Raw genomic sequence first — 20,170 nt, 5'->3', positions numbered from 1 at the left:
AGCAATTCATTCCTCCTGAAATGAGTTGAGGTTTTGGGATACTGTTACAGCCCTTGATGTAGGGTAATTACTGAAAGAGAATTATATCCCCTATTAATTGACTGTCAGTCCAATGCAGCTCATTCTTTCTGCTGAGCACTAATAAACTGGAGAGACTGATGTCTGAGAGCAGACAGATCCACAATCCCTTCTGAGGGCCAGTTGTTTTTAAATCTTCCTGTCCTGCAAATCTTTCTGCTTGATATTCAGTGTAGAGAGAGGTGTACATCCTTCCTTCCCCTGAATTTCCAGGAGTGACTTTCAGCCAGCTGAGCAGCTCAAGGTGTTTTCCCTGCAAGACTGAACCCCTGTTTTTAGCTTGTCTGGATGTGTGGGTTCCTGCTAACATGTATGTACTGCTCTTCAGGATCTGGGGCTGTTGGTGCACTGAATAATGTGATCTTAAACTACCAGACTTCCAAAGTGCAAATGTTGCCTTTTTAATGTGAAGCTTCCCTTGGAGATAAAACAACTGTTTTGAGAGACTGGCTGACCTTGAACGTGTGTTTCCTATTTTGGTACAGAATGTAAATACAGAACTAACTATTTTACACAGATTTTGGCTGGACTGAGATAAAAGGGCTAATTTGCGTTATTTATGGAGTAAAATATTCCTTATTTTACTGTTTAAAAAAGGTATGCCATGCAACAGAAGAAAAGACTTCAATAAAATCTGTAGAACATTAATTCTACTTGTCCATTTCTTTGAGAACCAATGATGATTAACTACAAGAATAAGTGCAATAGAGGACCACTATTACAACAGTCATTTATTTTGTGAGAATATTGAAGAATGAAATTACATCAAGTCTGCATATTGATCACTTTATTAAACTGCTATTTGATACACTTTGAATGTAAAATATTCTATGTTATTACTATCTCATACATGACTTATCAGAAATTCAGCCTGATGGTGAAGGAAGGAGATTCCTGAATTCTCTGTCCCATCCTCATGTATTTGATACTTCAAAACTGTGCAATGTGTAAGTATTTTTCCACTTGAAGATCATAAATTCCCTGCTTTGTGTGAAGGATTTGGCCCCATGATTCCCATTTCAGTGGTAGGAATGTTGGTTGGTGCCCTGCAGAGCCCCGAGCTCTTGGCTGTGACTGGAGTCTGAGCAGGAGGAGCTGAGCTACCCTTGCTGCTGCTCAGCAGGATCAGGGATGCTGCAGCCACTGGTTTTGCTAGCTGTGAGACTGAGTTTTTTTACAATATATTTGTAATTACAATACATTATTTTATATATATTACTCTGGTAAATGCGAAAGACCTATAATTTCTCTAAAATTAGTTGAAATTATTTTATAATTAGCTTATTTTTTTCCCTCTAAGCAATATCACAGCGAGTACATGGATTTAAAAACTTGCCTTCCTCTCTGCTATTTCAGAAAATCTGATAAAACACAGCAAAAGTAGTTTACTCTTCCTTTTTGTTTGCCTTCTCTCAAAAGAGGAGTATTTCAAAAGGGGATTAAAGCTTATAAAATACTCCACTGTTCATTTTGTAGATGTTTTAACTCTGAAAAACATCAGATATGTAAAGTTACTCAAGTACAGCTATAAGATTTAAAAACGTCAATGTTTCTAAAATTTACGCCACTGGTAGCACAATAAAAAAACCCTGGTCTGTGTACCCAGGTTGTGTTTAAAATTCAGAAGCAGATGGAGATCTCTCTCCTGGAGTGTAAGATGTGCTGCTTGAGCAGGATCAGGACACAGCTCTGCAGCCTGGAAAGGCGCAGGGGGCTGCACTGGTGTCAGCCCAGTGGAGTTTCCCAGGGCAGCTAAAATGCAGCCCAGTGTGAAATGCCGGTTTACAGGAGTTCTGTGCGTCTGTAGCGGTCGTTTCCATACAAGTATAAAAAGTCAAGTATCACAGAGGGTTTGTCACTCTTACTGGTTGCCCCCTCAAAATATCTGCAAGCTGAGCCCTGGGTACATCTCCCTGCCAGCCTCCACTTCTCCCCTCTTAGCTGGTACCAATTAATGATGAGGACTTGCTGAGTAAATGTGATGTTAACAAAATTGTCTTTGGTAATTCCAGAATTTTTTTCTGTATTTTAAAGGAATAGAATAAATTTAATCAAGGTCAGATTACTACTGAGGATTCCTAGCATCCCAGATTTGAAACAAACAATACACCCATCCCAAAACCCTTCTCCTTTTCCCCACGCCTTAAACTGTTTTATTTATACATCTGAATGTATGATGAACATTCATGTGTGTCTGAGCACAGTACCTATTTTTTCAAAGATGCTTATACTGGGAAACGAAATCAAGGAAGGCCTAAATGTCCCAAAATACAAAATGTTATTTGTGTTTGAGGAGAATACAAAAATCCAACATTTGCCAGTGTGATTACATCTAACTGCTCTTGGATTTTTTTTAACTGTAATTTATCTATTTGAATGAGTTTTTAAATTTTTCTATGTTTTGTGCCATTCTGTAAGTAACTGTAGGCAAAATGTTGAGTTTTATGTGAGCTATTTAGCTCTGTTGCAGAAATTACAAGGGAACTGTTTTCAGTCAACAAGAAAATAATTATAGGGGAATACCCACATTGCTAACTCAAATGAACTGTTAATTTTTACATTTGTTTCCTATTCCTTAGGTGTAATGTTGGAATTAAAGGCAGATTTTTTTTTTTTTACCCCCAGGACAAGAGGAATGAAATACATTCTTTGCTGCTTTTACAGCAAGTGTCACACAACCTGTTTCTCTACTTCAGTTGCCATGGAGTGGACAGAAGTCCCAGGAAGGTGAGAATTCAGCCAGGTGAGGAGAAGGGATCTCTACATGTGCTCTGGGTGGTTCTGCAGGCACATGATGAAATCCTGGATAGATCGACCCTCGTAGCAGATCTTGTAGATAGTTGTAAATAATGGAAACCTGAAAGAAGCATGTAGGATTTAAAACAGTTTTTAAGGTTTATATGAACGTTTCTATTTCATTTTAATGGAAAGAGTTGTTTTGTTTTGTTGAAAGTGGAAAATTTTTTCTCTCTTTACAATATAATTTTAGCTTGGGACTGCCTTTACTGGAAAACTACTGGGTGAAGAAGAGGAGCTAAAGAGAGGCAAATGATGAGAGTGACAGCAGAGGAAAGCTGTTTGGAAACAAAATATCTATCTAATATTTTTTATTTAAAAACAATTTTGAATTGCATATCCTCTCTTCCTGCTGTGTGCAAAATGGATATATTATTTGCAGTCATTACTGGTATCCAAAGGACTAAAAAGAATGAAAATATCTAATGATTTTCTTTTCTTGGCTTAAAAGATTCTTTTCCTTTTACAAGCTGTCTTAGTCATTACGTGGTAAAAAATGAGCCCACTGAATGACTTGGAGCTGAGCATGTAACAAACTGCAATTATAGGATAATTATTAGATCAGACTGTGATTTAAAGCTGCTGTCAAAATGAGCTTTCCTTTTCTCTCTCATTTTTGAAAGATGATGCCACTTGAATCTTCTGTAACTGTTCCAATTCTAGTAAGTTTTTAAGGATTCATTTAGCAGTGTTTGACTTCTCAGTAGTGTTGATGTATGAGAGGAAATGGGATGGAGGGAAGTTCAGCTTTTCTGTTGTGTTAATTGAAGCAGAGGTCTCAAATTATAAATAATCTTACATCATCCCAAGGAACTAGGGGTACTTTTTACCTCAGCAGTATTTGTGGCACTAAAGCATTGATATCAGCGCACATTACCTATTCAATGCATGTAAAAATCTTTGATTAGGAATACGATCCTGACACTTTTACTGAGATAACCAAGTTCAGGTTTGCACTGACAGCAGGACTGCTGCAAGCTGCAGTGGTGGTATATTGAGAACAAGAAACCCTTTGGCCCATAAATCATGTCTGCAAGATGATTCTGTGTACAGCCTTAAATCTTGTTTGAGGGATGGGAATGTGTGGGAGGCTTCTTTACATTATAATTTCTTTTGTTTCCTGTGTATAGGCCGTTCACTTAAGAGTTGTTGATGATCTCTGTGGGTCTCTTCCAGCTCAGAATATTCTATGATTGTTTTCACTGCTGTTCCCGTATGTGATCTCACATTACTCTGTCTCCTATTAGGCACTAACAGTACTCCCTGAACCCACTCTCTGTGACTTGTTTCTTCTAACACTGCTCAGCCCTTATCCCATACGAGTGACCCTGGCAATGAGGAGTCAAGCCAGGCTCTAGCAGTGGCCCAAGATGTAGAAAGCTGTTATTGCAGAAATGAACAAGAGAATTAAACACAAGTACAGTTAAGAAGGTTATGAATTATTCTTAATTGTTGTTGATGTTGTTTCTTTAAAATCAAAGCACTTACTTATGGAGTAAATCCTTCTGTTTCAGAATTTTGTAGACCTCAGCTGAGGTCTGAGGACCTTGCAGCTTTTGTCCATTCAGCATCTCCTTTTCCAGCTCCTCAATGGACTAGAAGAGAGAGGACTGATTATTTGGGATACTGCTGTGATACCAGCAGTTATCAAGAAGGTAAACAATTAATGATGCCTTTGTAAAACACAGAAAGACTTCTCCATGCATTAGTGTAAAATATATCAAAGTCCTTCTTACTTTTCCTGTGCGAGCAAAAGCTTCCGCTACTTTTCTGTTGCGTCCCCCGTAGCAGGTGGTGATGAGATCAGCAACCCCACAGCTTTCCAAAAAGGTGGCTGTTGACACTGGTCCCTTGCAGAACATCTTGGCAAAGGCCACCATCTCCATGAGGCCCAGGCGTATCACTGCTGCCTTGGTGTTGTCCCCAAAACTCAGTCCATCGCAGAACCCTGCGCCCACCGCCACGATGTTCTAAAAATGGGCCAGTGCAAAATACAGGGAGGGAAGGAAATGGTCAGCCAAGGTGTGCAGCTCATCAGTGTGCCCTGAGCTCCAAGGAAACCCCACAGATCTGTCTTCATCAGAACAAGGGTCCATTTCCAATGGCCATGAATTTATCTCATGAAGAAACAGGTCAGATAATGTTGAGCAAAAGTCGCTGGACTTTTAGAAAGATTTTTATTAACTATCTGCTGTTACTCTTATAGGCAAAACCCAGTGTTTTCTACACTAATATTGCAGTCACATACCATGTATGCAGTTAGTGGTCTTTTTTTCTGTTAGTTCCAAGTTGGATCTCACTGACCTTTCTGTTCAACTATTTAAAACACCCCACCTTTCTAGGTTTTCTTTGTGGGTCTCTTGATTTGAGCAGGCATAGATTCTATGAAAATGCTGCAGTAGATCAAATTTTGGGCTTGCCTACAAATAGCAGTAGAACTGCCCTCATCTACAGCTCTAAACAAATCTCTCAGGATCCTAAACATCTTCACAACTCCTTGCCATTGTTCAGCATGCTTCTCTTCCCACCTTCCAATTCCCAGCTCTGAAATAAGTCCCTAAATAAATGTAGTTCAGTGTATATGAGTAATAGTCACCTAGTGCTACCTTTGGCATGTTTGCTCCACACATGTATGTACCCCAGTGCATGTTTAATTTTTCAGGTTTTTTTAGCAGAGGCAAAACCAATAATTTCAAGAAGTGCAGTGATTTATCACAAACCAGAAAAAACCTCTTTCCCATCTGTTCCTGCCCCCAGTTCTGCTCTGTGGCCAAAAGCAAAATCTGCAGTGTTTGCTTTTGTATGTCAAGAAATGTTATTTTTGTATATGAAGCTTAACAGGACCAATTCTTTCCTCATCAGTCATCCACCATGGAAAGGTGAATTATTGAAGTATAAATGACTAAATGTGTAAAGAAGTAAAAAGGCTGAAGTCACTTCAATTCATATAAAAGCAAACTCTGAATCTCACACAATTGTCCCCTCATTGAAAATTTGGTGACTCTGATGTCATTTCTGATCCCACCTGGGATCTCCATGTGGGCATTGCTGAATGTCACACAGATGTGCTGCCAACACAGAGTTATTACTTAAACCATAGACAAAATTATTCGTGGGGGTACTCTGTGTAGTGAGAGTCTTTGTTTCACGTGCTCACAACACACAGACAAGAAAACACAGTGGACTAAAATCTGCTCTCAAAAACAGATGTGCCTCTGGTAAAATAAAGATAAAAATACAAATATTTTGAAATGCTTTGCCTGCAGCTAAATAAATAAATTTTCCTTTTTTAGGAAAATTTATTTCCCAAGTTTATTTTCTTGGTTGGAAAACTGGCTCATGAATGTTGCATCTTGTCTGCACTCATTCGCTCACATGGTGGCAGGACTCAAATTACACCCTATGGCTTACAGAAGACTCAGGTGAGGAGAGAATTTGCCTTAATAAAACATATTGGCTTGAAAACACTCACTTTTAAGGCTCCACAAAGCTCCACTGTATCGGAGTCAAGCACCACAGTAATCCTGAAATTGGGGGTCTGCATTAATTCTTTAAAGATTTCACCTTGTGTTTCGTTTTTGCATCCTGTGGGAAGGAAGGATAAAAGAACGCTTTTACAATGTTTCAGAGTGCACACAGTTAACATGAAATAAGGTTCTAGGGACTGCTTCAGCTTTTGTGTTGCTAAACCAGAGATTTGTGTAACAGCAGTTTCTGCTGCTGGATGCCAGCGTTAAGTGTAGGCAGCTCCAGGGCATTGATCAACATTGCTTAATGACACTTTAAAGAACTGAAAGGTAGATACCCCCTAATGGATCTTTCTGCCTGAGAAAGCTTGTACAACCACAGACCTTACAAAAGACATTATTTACAAACTGTTTCCTGCAAGACAGTGGCACACTTTCTGCTTTGAAAATGTAAACCTGTGTCACTGCTAAGAACTATAATGGGACACAAATGACTATTGCCCAGTTACAGGGGCATCCATCCAGATGATGAAACTGAAGGTTGGCACTGCTAAAACCTTTTTCCTAACAATTCTACTGAGGTCATGTATCATGTTGTTACTGCTCAGCCAAGGAGAGCCCTTGGTGCTAAAGGAACTGAGGTTTGCCTTGACCCAGAGAGCCCATGGCCAGCTGGGCAAAGGCCTTTGGATAGAGTTTCACCAGAGTTTTGTACAAGGTAGTTTGGTTTTTTCCTTCAGGGGGAGCTCAGCTGTCAGTTTTACTAGCCTGGGACACCACACTCTGCTAGCTGGGAGGTTTCTCACCATCTCATGGGGAAACTTCAGGTTTGCTTCTTGTTCTTCACAATACCAGTTCTCTTTGAGTCGGCTGTTTCTGGGCTGCATGGCTTTCCATGAGGACAAAAGTAAAATGTGCAAAGTTCTTTGCACAGTCATCATCATGTCACGGCTTCAAACCAGGCCAGCAGAAGTTAAATTCCCCCAGGAGCACTAATATAGCTCAACTCTCCTAATCATGTCTAGTCCTATTTGTGCCTAGTTGCTCTTTCAGTAACAAATATCCAGCTGGTACAGTTTGCACCATTACTGTAATATTTGCAAGGCAAAGGAACATTATTGCAACACAATTTTTCTTTTGCCTTTCCTAGATATGGAGGGATGTAACTTTATTTTTGACTGACTTAAAAAATCTCTGAGTTTTAAAAACTACTGGATGAAGTTTCCAAATCAGTCCTGGAAGGATCTGAGGCTGTATCTTGGCAAGCAGTCCAAATGGGAGAGAGGAACAGAATGTTGCTAGGTTTTCTTTTCCAAACAAGAAATTTTAAGATGAAGAAATACACCTCTGGGAGTGTGAGCACATAGGAGCTTCTGATTACACTTCTTTATCTAGACTGTATTGTGGATGAACTGCTGAGGTACTCCATGTTGAGCTCTACAGACACAAAAAGTGGCTCTTGCCAACTCCTACAGAAACAGGATTAAGCTGTGATATTTTCAATGGATTAAATTAGCTCTCAGCACTGAAACCCACTGTCAGTTTGATTCTTCCAGCACTGAACTCTCTGTAAATAATCCTGGCTCCCTGAAGGAGCTCAGCAGGTATTACTCTACTCAGAAGCCACTTGGGACCAGTCACATCCCCCTGCTTCTTCCAGAGGTTATCCTGCCACAGGTGACTTTAAACCCCAGCTCTAATTGGCTCTTTGCAATAGTTACCAATGGTGGTTTCACAGAACTTCTCATCAGCCACTTCTTTGGCTATGTTGGCCCCCATCAGCACACTGATCTCTATTTTCAGTTGCTCTCGAATGAGGTCAGAGATGAGCTTCAGGCCATCAGGACCCTCATCAATCCCCTGAAAAGAAGATAGTTAAAACCAGGGTATGGGAATAGGAAAATGACAGCAGCAGAGCACTGGTAAAGAAGGTGTTCTATTGCCTGCAGTTCTCTGGTTTTAATTAAAAAAAAAACCAAAAGGGTCTTATAATCACTAGTCTTAACAATTAATATAAATGTTTTGGGTTTGTACTTTGGTAACTGCAAATTCAAGGCAAAGTCAGGGAGATGGGGTGACAGTCAAAATAATCCTGAAGGAGGCCTCACATCAAGTGCTGCTGTCTTGAGGCTTGCTTTCTTTGATGTTGTATTTTTCCTTTCAGTTAAATTTCTGTAGTACAGGATCAGACGTTTAAAATTAAGTCTATAAGAAATGACTTTTTTTTTTTGCAAGATCTAAGTATTAATCAGAGAGCTTTTTGGGTGTTGAACTATCTTGGGTTTCTTAAAGCTAAATTTGCAGAAATTTCCTTCCTCTCCCACTTTCCTCTCTTCTCCTTACTGCTGCTTATGAGATAATTTCTATAGAGGGGAAGAGCTGGTATTGAATTCCGAAAACTCGAATTACATTTCTTTCATTACATTTTTAAGTGGGATATTTCCTGTAATGCAATCAAAGACTACATTCCTATGCTTTGCCTCTGGCTTTTAGTTTGACATTCTCTTAAAATATTAATTCCTTTTAAGATTACGTTAATCTGGTACCTCTCGAACCTTTAAAAGATTCCTCAGTTCATGCCAGACTGAAATTGCTTCAGTTTTGCAGAATCATTAGTGTTATGATGCCATTTTAATGCTGCCAAGAACAGCTTTAGCATGTACTTGGAAGAGGCACTTTGACTCAGAGTTCTCAGTTAGGAGTTAACTGAGGCTGTAGACTCAGAGTATTTTTTCTGGCAGCAGTGCCAGCTTTATGCACCCCTTCCTCTGCCCATTTTCACCTCTATGCTGGTCCAAGTGGGAACTGACCCAGGCTAAACGAGACTAGCAAAGACAGATACTCTTAGCCTGGATAGGTGGCCCCATCCTTCCCTCTCACAGCCACAAGAGCAGCAGGAGGGCTGGCAGAGCTGGGCAAGTTTTAACTCTTGCAGAAAGAAAAGCTCGTGTTTATACAGAGCGTGCAGCTGAGGGCCCTTAATTTGGAGCTGTTTATTTACTCCATATTGACTAGATACTGTGGAGGCAACAACTTACCTTGATCAGGGAAATCCCAAATGTCCCAGGTTTTATCTGTCCTGCAATCTGCTCACAGATTCGTCCAATAAATTGATGTGGCAGAACAAACACTAAAATATCTGCCCCGTTTGCTGCTTCAGCCACGTCTGGTACAGCCACCTGGACAAGAGGGACAAACAAAATGAGCCCCAGGTAAGAACCCTCAGTCCTTGCAAGACATCATCATGCCAAAGCCATGGCAGATGCAGTACAAATGTCCTTAATTTTAACTGGCCCTGTGGCATAGCTGTCAGCTCTCCACACAAAGCAGCTGAACTCCTTTGGGGTTGGATTTTTATAATTTTTAAATAATTTAACCCTGTGTGAATAATCTGGGGAAGATGATATGCTTCATAAATTTGTGGTGTGCTGGGAAGCCCCTTTGCTAGTTCAGCTTCTTGATCTTGTTCCTGAAGATAGCTGACCAACCCCATATGGGGTGGTGGGACACAGGCTCTTCTGGAAGTCTTTAGTTTCCATTGGTCACCAGCTGAGTTACTGAGGAATAAACTGTATCAAAAGGCAGAGATTATGATAATCTTTGAGGTGGGTATGTGCCTTTGTTTTAAATATACAGTAATTTTCCCAAGAGTTACTAAAACCTATAAAACATGCTTTAAAACTACCTAGCTGTATCTTCCTGCAAATTCTGGCATTTCTCAGAACAACAATTCAAGCCAGGCTATAGAGGCAACAGCAGGGGAATTTGAGCCTGCTAGAAGCAGTTTACAGTAGGAGAAAACATCACTCTTGGATGCAGACTTGGAGCATGCAGCCTTAAGCAAGTGGGATTCCCAGCAAGAAAACCAGAGGTGCTGCCAGCCAGGCTGCTTCTCTGGGAAAACAGTGAAGTGGGAGCAGGGCAGAGGCTGGCAGTGCTGCACAGGCTGTGCTCCTGTCTCTCCAAAATGCTGCACAGCAATGCAAGGAAAAGCTCAGCTTGTTTGGTTTTCTTTTTTCTCTCAGTTGGAGATGGTCTGAGGGTCCCTCTGCTGCAACCAGCTGTTTTTTACTGGTGAAGCCTCAGACCTTTGCTCTAACAGAGTGAGGCTGGCCTCAAGGGATGATGACAAGCCTGTTGATCTGCTAGAGGGTTGTAAAAATAACAGTGACAAGTCAACTGTAACCCAGGAGAACTGTGGGCCAAGTTCAAACACTGGAAGTGCAAAAATGCAATCACAGCACAAAATGGAATACTAAATATAACCCACTCCCCAGCCAGAGACCCACCACATGCAGCATTTTAACTTCCCTTTACAACTCTTCCAAAAATGTGGCACTTCTCACAAAACAGTAGCATTTGGCAAAACCTTGAACACCCAAACCCCCTCACCTCACTTGCTTTGGTAGCAGTAAATTATCTAAGGTGATTAATTTAAGTAGAGATGTGTAACTTGGTATTTTAAATGTCCATGAAAATAAATACCTTATATTTTGTGATGGAATTTAGAGCTTTATTAACTACAGCTGTCTTGAAATCACCCATGAGCTGATAGCTCATTATTCATCTCCTTGTAAGCCACAGCCTCTGTTTTTGATTTGTTTTTCTGAAGAAAGGAGAACAGTGCCTTTGCCTGTTTTTTCCAGAAGATGCTGTGGGTTTGAAATAGCTCTGTGTAGACAGATCTCTGCCTGCCATTTCTAGAGTTGTGCTGATCCCTGCCAGGGAGGAGGATGGTGTGATACCAGCACAGACACAGTTGGTGTTTGAAGTTGTGTGTGACATACAGACAAGCAGAAATCACAGAACTGAATCATATTCCAGGGACTTATAAGTGAGTTAGGTGGCAAACCAGAACAAAACAGTGAATTGCTTCCTCATTTTTTTTCAGATGGTGCTTCCCTTATTAAAAAAACAGAACAAAACAAACAAAAACAACAAACCCAAACAAATTCAGTGATATAATTTTTTTTTTCAACTTACCACATTGTGGGGTATCTTGTATCCAGGCAGATATTTAACATTTTCATGTTCCTGGTTGATGATTTCTGAGAGTTTTCTTCCATTAATGATCTCTTCAAACACCCACATCTTGACAGTGGGATCAAATCTGTTGGACCTCTGGACATTTTTGCCAATGATTCTTGCTATGGCTGATCCCCTGTAAAATAAAATAAAAATAACTAAAAGGAGAAAAGTACTTTTATTGTGAATTGGAAACATGAGTTACTTTAAACATCATAACTCATAAAAAGCTGTGCTATAAAGCTGTGTAGGTGCTTGCAGCATTTATCAGAAAGCTTTATCCACTACTCTCCATCAAGAGCCCCTCAAGTTTAAAAACAGAGAAAATAGAACAGGGGAAAATATAACTGCAGTAATGGAACTGAAGTAGTATCAAAGGTTATAGAGCAGGAGTGTGATGTACCACCAACAGCACTAGAAATACATTGTCTGAGATCAAAATCTCTTATGGTCCTCAGATAATTCTGGTTTTTGTCAAGATCAATAAATGTAAAATAATCCAAGTGGTAAATAAGCACTGAGCAATCTTGCTGGGACAGTCTTTGTGCATCTCATGTAAAATAGATGCATCCTACTTTCCTATCCATAAACAAACAGGAACAAGAAGGATTTTACATAGCAGCTAAATGTTCAGGAAAAAAAACCCAAACAACCCTTCAACCTGGTGGCTTCTCTTTACTCATTGGTAAAATTATCACTGTAACAGGACTTGCAATACTTGCAGCCTGAGGATATTTCAACCGTCCAGTTTACTCATCTTGAGTCATACTGAGCATTTTAAATTTCAGGTCAGACAATAATTTTATTCCCCCATCATCACTGCAGCCTTGCAAATATTCACACAGCAAGGGAGAATTAGAAACCTCACAGAAAGTATTGGAAGTATTGTTTAATGAACCTTGAATTATCTGGGGAAGAGGGGTGATTATTTTTACTCCTCTCTTCCTTCTCTCCATTTTAATGCTACTTTAATCCCTCAAGTATTGGCCACATTATTAACACAAGTGAAAGAGAAGCTCCAGTTGCAGCACTCTTGTCCTCTGACCCACTTGTACCAAGGAGCATGAACAGGATTTAGCTGTGGTGTGTGTTCTGGAACTGATAAAGTTCTTGGGGATGTCAAAGTCCAGGTAGGTCTGTGCTGTCAGTGATTCAAAGGGGACCCCCATTGTAACTGACCCTCCTTGGTTCACATATTTTTCATGTAACACATTTGCATAAAGTTAAATTGCTCAATAACTAATAAGGTCTTAATAGATAATTAAGGTCTTAATCTTTAGTGATAAAGAAATCTTGCTTAGATCAAGTTTCACTTTGCTCAGTATTGATTATATGCTGTATCCTGAGCTGCTGTAGTGCTTTTTTTATTTAGCACCACACCAGAAACATGTGTTAACAAGAAAAAGGTTTGGGGATTTTCAGAAACTTGAGATATAAATTCGTTGTCCTGGTTGTCCAGTACAACCTGGGTGATGAACTTACACATCAAGCCTACCCATAAAAATTACTTTTTTAGCTAAGTACCAAGAACATACGATTTTCTGCTGAAAGAGGCAGACTCCAGCTCTAATCCCTGAAATCCTGAATGGGACTCAGTAGATAAACACAAACCCTCCTGCACCTACTGGGAACCACAAAATGCTGTGCAGCCCTTGCTTCGCTCAACCATACCACTCATGAGCCTCCTGGCAGTGTTGACTTAGCAAGTCCCCGTGACCTGCTGAACTCCTGCAGCTGACATGAGCTTTTGCAACGTTGCTGTGTCACATGTCAGCCACGATTCTGAGCTGCAGGAAAGCCTCAAGAGCACGGATCTGAACTGCTGCCCAAATATTTATGAGGAACATAAGGGAAAAAAAATGTTTGCCAAAGGTAAACATTGTATTTCTCTGTAGGAGTAAAACAACCTGTTCTGCCACCAAGGCTGTGAATAAATGTTATTCATACATCAGAGCACAATGTTTATGTCCTTCCTGAGGATTTTAGAGTTGATATATATGGTAGGAAGCAAGAGATGTGCCCAGGGAGGCAGTATGGGTTAGTACATGGTATTGAATGGGCTGGGGTCTCAGTATCTCTGTAGAATAGCTCTCTTCAAGTTTGTAGGTACAGGTGAAAAATCAGAGAACTTCCTTGAGCACAGATCTGAATACAACCAGGTGACTTTAAATGATGTCTCGTGGGAAGGGGGACAGCCTGTGAAAAGCAGGAGGTCCCTGCTTGAGGATGCAGCAAGAGAATGATGAAGTTTGTGACTGCAGGCTGACCAAAGGTAAAAAAAAGTTGCCTTCCAAACATGCAGTCACGGCTATTGAGGGTTTGGAAGAGACAATGAGCTGCCTGCACAGGCAGGTGAGGGAAGAGAAAGTGGCAGGGAGAGGGATGCCTTTCCTGAAAAAACATGTGAAAGCAGCACTTGAGGAAACAAGTGGTGGGCTAGAGAGAGCCAGAAGTGAGACAATGAGGTCCAGAAGAGTTGGCTGTGCAGTTCCATGGGAAAGGCTGTATCTGCGAGATGTCACACACAAAGAGAATGCATTGAGAGCAGTGGGCTGTTTTTATAAGGCAGGAAGGCAGAGAGCTGTGCTTTAACTGCTGTGTTCTCAGCAGCTCACAAGCAACCACTCCCTCACTTACTGACTCTTCTGGCATTACTTCCACCTAGCTGTCAGATATTTTTAAAATCTTAAGGAGCTAGCTGTTCTTGTACAAAAACAATCTACCTGGAGGCTGGGCTTGCTAATCCCAAATGCATGCACATGCATGTTGGTCTGTTTGTTTGTGCTCAGTGTACAGAAAGCATAAGAAAAGTAAGATGATAAGTCCTGTGAAATGGATATACTGATCTTACTGGGGTCTGTCAGACTCAAGGAGCTCTGGAGAGCCGTGCTTTTTTCCAGGCTGGAAAGGACTGAGCAGTTGCAAACATATTCTTAAGAATGAGGATGAATGGGAAACCCGAACACCACGCTGTGTCCACACCAAGATGCAAAAGGACACGCTGAGGAGGATGGAAATGAAAGGTGCCAATACATTGTGGCTTTAAATGAAGCCAGTGCCCCGGTTCCTTCAGAGGAACACAGACAGCATCACCACCCTTCTGGCTGCCGAGTGCTTCCATGTGAGCTGCGGGGCCCTGCCGCAGGCACACACAGCCAGAGCTGCAGCTCGGGCCTCCCTGGCTCTGTGGCCAGGCTTTACACGGCTCACACACCTGGGGGGATGCGGGAGGCTCCTGTTCTCCGCTCCTCACTGACTGGAGCATCTCGGGGCCGATGGTCCCTGCCCAGGAGCCCGGAACCGCAGCAGGACGGGGCCGGGGTCGCGGTTTCAGGACCATGGAGACGCTCCCCGCCCCGCACCTGTTGCGAAGCCCCCGCCCGCCGCGGAGGGAGGAAAAACCGAGGAAGGAACGGGAGAAGGAGGAGGAAAAAGGAAAGACATGAGGAAAAAAAGGGAGGAGGGCAAAGGGAGAGCCCCCCCGCGCTGCGGCACTCACCAGTTCCCCGAGCCCACGATGCAGACGCGGAGCGGTGACATCCTGCGGGCTGCGTCCCGCCCGCGGGGCTCGGCTCGGCTCGGCTCGGCTCGGCTCGGCTCGGCTCGGCTCGGCTCGGCTGGGCTCGGATCGGCTCGGCGGGCTCGGTGCCTCCCGCCCCCAGCGCCGCCCCTGCTGCCGGCCCGGCCCCCGGCGGTGCGGGAGGGACGGCGGAGCGGCCTCGGGAGCGCCGCGTCCTGCCCGGCCCCGCCCGCGGCCCCGCGATGCTCGGCCCGCCGCTCCTGAGCCCCGAGGGATTGCAGTGGGGAAACGTACGGGGACAAGGAGCTGCGTGGGGAAAGCGGGAAGCGCTGCACTTCCCGTGGGGTGGGACCGTCCTGCCCGCCGGCGGCACCGAGGGGCTCCGCAGGGTGGGTAATGGGGCAGAGGCTGTGAGAGAGACACCAGCTGGGCTCTTCGGGACAGTGAGAGACATCTCAAGGTCCCACCTGCCCTGTCCCATAATGAGGAATGGTTTAAATCCTTCAGTGAGATTATGAACACACCAAGAAAAGGTTATGAGTGCATTAACAGAGCCAAATTCAGCTGATAAATCCTGAACTATATCACAGCTCTTAATATGAGACATCAAATATAAGTTGTCTGCAAGGAGGAGCAAAAAGGAGTGCTGGTCCTTTTCTCCTACACTGTTTAATCATGCATAACACCCTACAAATGACCACATTTTACCTCAGCCTTCTAGTACACCCTGTCTCCTCTTCAAAGTGTCCTTCTGTGATTTTTGAGCCAAAGGACTGCTTTTGCCACCTTTCCTGCTCTTGCACTCCTGTTTCCCCTCGTCCTGCCGTGTCCAGGCTCCTGTCTCTGCCGGGGGCTGTGGCTCAGCAGTGACCACATCTGCTGCCCTCACCCCAGAGTTTGCCTGGCTCTGTGGGATGTGGACACCTGACCCTGTGATTCATAGAGGGAGGCTGGCTGCCAGCTCTGGAGCAGCCTGTGGGTGTTTCTGGAGGTACACATATGTTCATCTCGCCTGCTGTCGGCTCCATTGGCTCAATTATTTGGTGCATCCTGATAGTGACGACTGTTTGTGGACTTAACAAAAAGACTAGGGAAAAATCCTGCAAAATAATATTTTGAGACAGGACAGGGTGATGAAAAGGAAGGTGTAGCTGGGACCCATGGCACGTGTGAAGGCTGATGGGTGTTCTGCAAGGAGATGTATTACTTGCAAGCAAAGTTTGAGCGCAGGCACAAGAGCCTTTCTGTGGTTCCAGGTACATTTGCAGTATCCTGCTTCTTCACCACTATTTGCATCTTCCTCTGTGTTCCTTCATTCTCTTCTCCCTTTAACTCACCTTCCCCTTAAGAAGAAGATTTAAAGTGGAGGTGAAGAGTAGCCATCATCCTTTTTGCCCTGTTCTTCTGCTTGTTCCAAGCTCTTCTGACCTGGTGAGTGCCCAGGCCTCAGAGAGGTGACACACTCACTGAAGCACAGGCTTCTGCACCTAATGCATGCCACAGAATACGTCCCTGGTCTATATAATATATGAGTATTGTAAACTGTGTAGTGTTTTTTCCTAAATTAATGTGGAAGCTTTTAATTACAAAGGGAAACCATGACAATTTGGTGACCTCTGGACTGATTTATGTGGCCTCCATGTCATGATTACAATGACATTTGGTGGGTGCAAATAAACTGGCAGGGGATGAGCAGGCAGATGGATACAGCAGCACTTGTGAAGAGCAGGGGACAGCCTGGGATGGTGAGTGCACACATTAGCTTATCCATCTGTGACACTAATTGGCTGTGGAAGTGTATAACTTGTGCTGCTCCTGAACTCTCCTCTGGATCTGTGTGCGTACTGCTCTGTGGAGATGGATAGGGAAGCATTCACTCCCCAAGGACGGTTTCAGGTGGTCTGCAGGCAGTTTTAGATGCCAGCTTTGGATGTCAAGGTTATCTCAGTGGCAGTGCTGTGTGAGGCCCCGAGAAATGGGTCTTTTGTTAGATTCCAGAGCCCCAGAGCACACACACTGGCGGGTGCTGACGACTGTTGTTTTATCAGGCAATGGGAAGGATCTGCCCTTTCCCATGCAGGCTCCATGTTTGTTTTTCACATAAGCCCAGGAGAGCTAGCTCGGATGTGTGAGTCATCGGGACATAACAGACATAAAAGCTCAGCTGCCATAAAGAGAGGCTAAAGACAACTCTCTCAAGGCCATCCCCACCCAATCGCACCTGATCTTCCACACCTAATGGGTCATGCACATGGCCCAGAGATTACACAGCTGAACCCTTTTCCCCTGCAAACAGAAAACCCTCCCCCTAGTGCAGCAAAGCTAGGGCAGAGACAGGAGATTTTGCTAAGCCCAGTGTGGCTCTTCCTATGGTGATGACAAGGCAGACTTTGAACATCCCAAAAAAAGTGACTGAAAAATGCCAAAGTCAGTATCCCTCTTACTACTGGTTAGAGGTTTTGCCCCCTCTTTTCCTACTGAGAGCTATTTGAGACCATTACTCCATTCACAGTGAGAGCTTTTCTTCCTGTCTCATATCCAGCTTATGCCCATCTGCTCTAGCAGGAGTGCTGTCTATAAATGTGAATGATTCTTTTCCCCTGATGCTTATTCTCCCTCTCTGCCTGGCTAAAACCTCAAGTGTATTTACAGAGAGGAATCAGATCCCATCTCACCATTCATTTTGCCAAGCTCAGCAAGACATGCTGTCTTAGCTATTCCTCTGATTATCTGGATGTCACTTCTTTGTACCTGTTCCAGGATGAATTCAGGCTTGCTGAACACCGATAACCTGAATGATGCCCAAAAATTTCAGTTGAATTTTACCCAGTGTTTTGTATCTATTTGTTTATTGTTCCTGAAAATATGGCTTGCTATATGTAAGACTCCATTTATCTTTCTAATAACTACACCACGCACATGGTTCTTCCTCTTCTGTTGTTCATAGTGGATAAATTCTAATTTGCAGCAGAAGTGTTGCCAATCTCTCAGTACATATCCCTGCACTATATGCTGTTACATTTCTTCCCATGTCTGCTATTAGGGCATGATAATTATATAATTCTTCCTTTAGGATTTTGTCTCTGTTGAAAATATCTCCTGGATTTGTTGTTAGCAAATTTCATTACCTTGCTTGTAATTTTTTGCATCAAGCTAACAAATGAAATTACTTAGACTTACTGATTACTCCAGTCCTATAATTTTTCTCTCAGCCCCATCAACAGTTTTCACTCCAAATTCTGTTACTTCATGATTTTATAGTGTTTATGTTAATCCTCAACTTCTCAAGTTTAACTAATGATTATCTAGGTAATACTAAATCAAATGCTTTACCAAAGTTCAGGTTGATAAGATTTATTATTTTTCCTTTGTTCTGATATGCCACTATCTTATCAAAGAAAGACATTGAGCTGGTCTACATATAATGTGCCTAATTTACACTTTAACCCCTTTTCTGCTTCAATTCATGTTTTTTATTACTCGTGGCTGATATTTGCTCTAAAAAGCCTGAAGATCTCATTGATGGAGATTATTCAGTACTCAGAAGTGAAGGGTAAAGAGCCCTCAAGTTTTGTGGCTATGTTACACAGTAGTTTCCATATCTGTGCCCTTTAGCCTCTTAAATGTGCTGCCTCTGCTCTCTGGGGTTAGTTACATTTTTTTCCTTATGCAGTCTGAAGCAATATCTTCCTTTAGCTTTTAGCTATCTGTCCTACTGCTATTGTGGTCAGTGCTTTCCTTCATTTCCTTTGCAATCATGCAGTGAATCCTGTATGTCCTTGTTTTCCTTCCCTGTGCGGGTCTGGTTTGTTTTGATTTTGAGTAGTACCTTTAATTTTGGATGTTTAAATAACAGTTCTCTCTGCATATCACTCCCTTCTCTTTTTTCCCACTAGACTTTCTGCATATTCCTGAGATGCCCTGCACTGTTTGCATGACAGTTCCCCTCCTATGCAGGCATCTGGAGCTACTGGTAATATTCAGCCTTATTTTGTCTGATCTCTTTGGAGAAATCTAAGATTCAAGGACCTCTTCCATCTTGTGACTACCTGAAAGCAAACAGAATATGAGTTTTGCATTCCCTGGGTGATGATCAGATTGCTCCTTGGCATCTTAAGGAATGCAGGTTTTGGAGTTTAGAGAAAGAGGAGCTGAACACTGAGGTATGTTTTTATATATTTCCAAGTTTTGTGGCTGTTGTCAGCAGGACTCACACTTTCAGCTTTCTCACTGTGAATCTATAGCAGAGTAAAGTTTGGGGTAGGTCTGGAGCTTAGAACAAGGGCTCCCAGTGTCAGCCTTGGTATGTGAGAGGAGCCCACCTGTTGTGAGTGCCCAGAGGAATCTCCCCCTGGCTGAGGTCTGCAGGCCATTAAAAAGCCACCACTTCAGCTCTACCCTAAATGCAAGGGCAGTGCCTGACCTTCACCTTACACTGCCCAGCCTGGGGGACTGCACTGGCTGTGGAATTACTCAGATATCATGGGCTCTTCATTTTCCTCTGGAAAATTTTTGCAGATAAGCTCTCCCTGAATTACATCCTAAACAGAAGATTTGCATGGTTTTAAGTGCATATATAAACACTAAATTATTATGCTTAATTACTTTTAATTATAGGTAGTAAATAATAACCATTTGTACTGAGGTTAGCATATAATATCTCAAAAAGACTATTAAAGGATATTAGGTGCAAATAAACAATGTCAGTTTGCATCCCTAAAAGCTGACAGCCCAAATTGCTTGCAGTTTTACAGCTTCCACATGAACTTCTTACAGCCTGTTTTTACTCACTCATGGGATCTAGAAAACAAATCAACAGTGAAGCTTTGACTCCACTCATTTCATTTCACTGAATTTTCTGCTACAGGTTCTGATCAGATTATATAGGAAGAACATTTTTTTTCACCCTTAGTTCTCCAACAAGGTACTTAGCAGAAAATGAGAGTGGATTTTAGCTGTATAGAAATCTACATAATTCCAAGCAATTTGAGGAATTCAAGCAGAACAGACCAAGAGGCCAATTGTAAACCATCTCTACTCTTCAGGGCTTTCTGTAATCCAACACAGAAAGTTTTCAGGACAAGACATAGGACTATAGCAGAACTGAAAAACACATTTGACAGAAGAGAAACAGTATTAGTAGCTTAATTTTCTATAAAACAGATGTCAAACCTCAGGCAACAGACCAACAAAGACTTACCAGAATCCAAATATACCCACTCAGTAGGCAGCATGGGCTGCAACAAAAAGGAAGGATATAATTTGGAAATTAAGAAGTAAATCA

The 20,170-nt window shown here is 42.4% G+C and overlaps 1 protein-coding gene across 1 annotated transcript; it reads right to left on the bottom strand.

The window, feature by feature from the left end:
• Positions 1-791: 791 nt before the first annotated feature.
• On the bottom strand, positions 792-14,983 carry LOC116998664 (glycerol-3-phosphate dehydrogenase [NAD(+)], cytoplasmic-like). The gene is made up of 8 exons (XM_033064664.2): positions 14,866-14,983; positions 11,325-11,502; positions 9,380-9,520; positions 8,063-8,201; positions 6,347-6,459; positions 4,611-4,844; positions 4,363-4,469; positions 792-2,935 (listed from the first exon to the last, which is right to left on the bottom strand). The coding sequence occupies exons 1-8, from the start codon at positions 14,904-14,906 to the stop codon at positions 2,839-2,841; spliced, it is 1,050 nt and encodes a 349-aa protein (XP_032920555.1). The 5' UTR covers positions 14,907-14,983; the 3' UTR covers positions 792-2,838.
• Positions 14,984-20,170: the final 5,187 nt, after the last annotated feature.

This window comes from Catharus ustulatus, chromosome 7, assembly GCF_009819885.2.
Source record: "Catharus ustulatus isolate bCatUst1 chromosome 7, bCatUst1.pri.v2, whole genome shotgun sequence".
In the NCBI taxonomy this organism is placed as follows: domain Eukaryota; kingdom Metazoa; phylum Chordata; class Aves; order Passeriformes; family Turdidae; genus Catharus; species Catharus ustulatus.
Note: the sequence above shows the minus strand (reverse complement) of the source record. Positions and strands in the feature narration are given on the sequence as shown.

Excerpts from the sequence above, each read along its gene's own strand:
- LOC116998664 (XM_033064664.2), bottom strand. The coding sequence starts at position 14,906 with ATGTCACCGCTCCGCGTCTGCATCGTGGGCTCGGGGAACTG. Across the intron at positions 9,521-11,324 it reads ACAAGATACCCCACAATGTG|GTGGCTGTACCAGACGTGGC; the intron begins GTAAGTTGAAAA and ends CCTCTTGTCCAG. Across the intron at positions 8,202-9,379 it reads TTGGGATTTCCCTGATCAAG|GGGATTGATGAGGGTCCTGA; the intron begins GTAAGTTGTTGC and ends TCTTCTTTTCAG.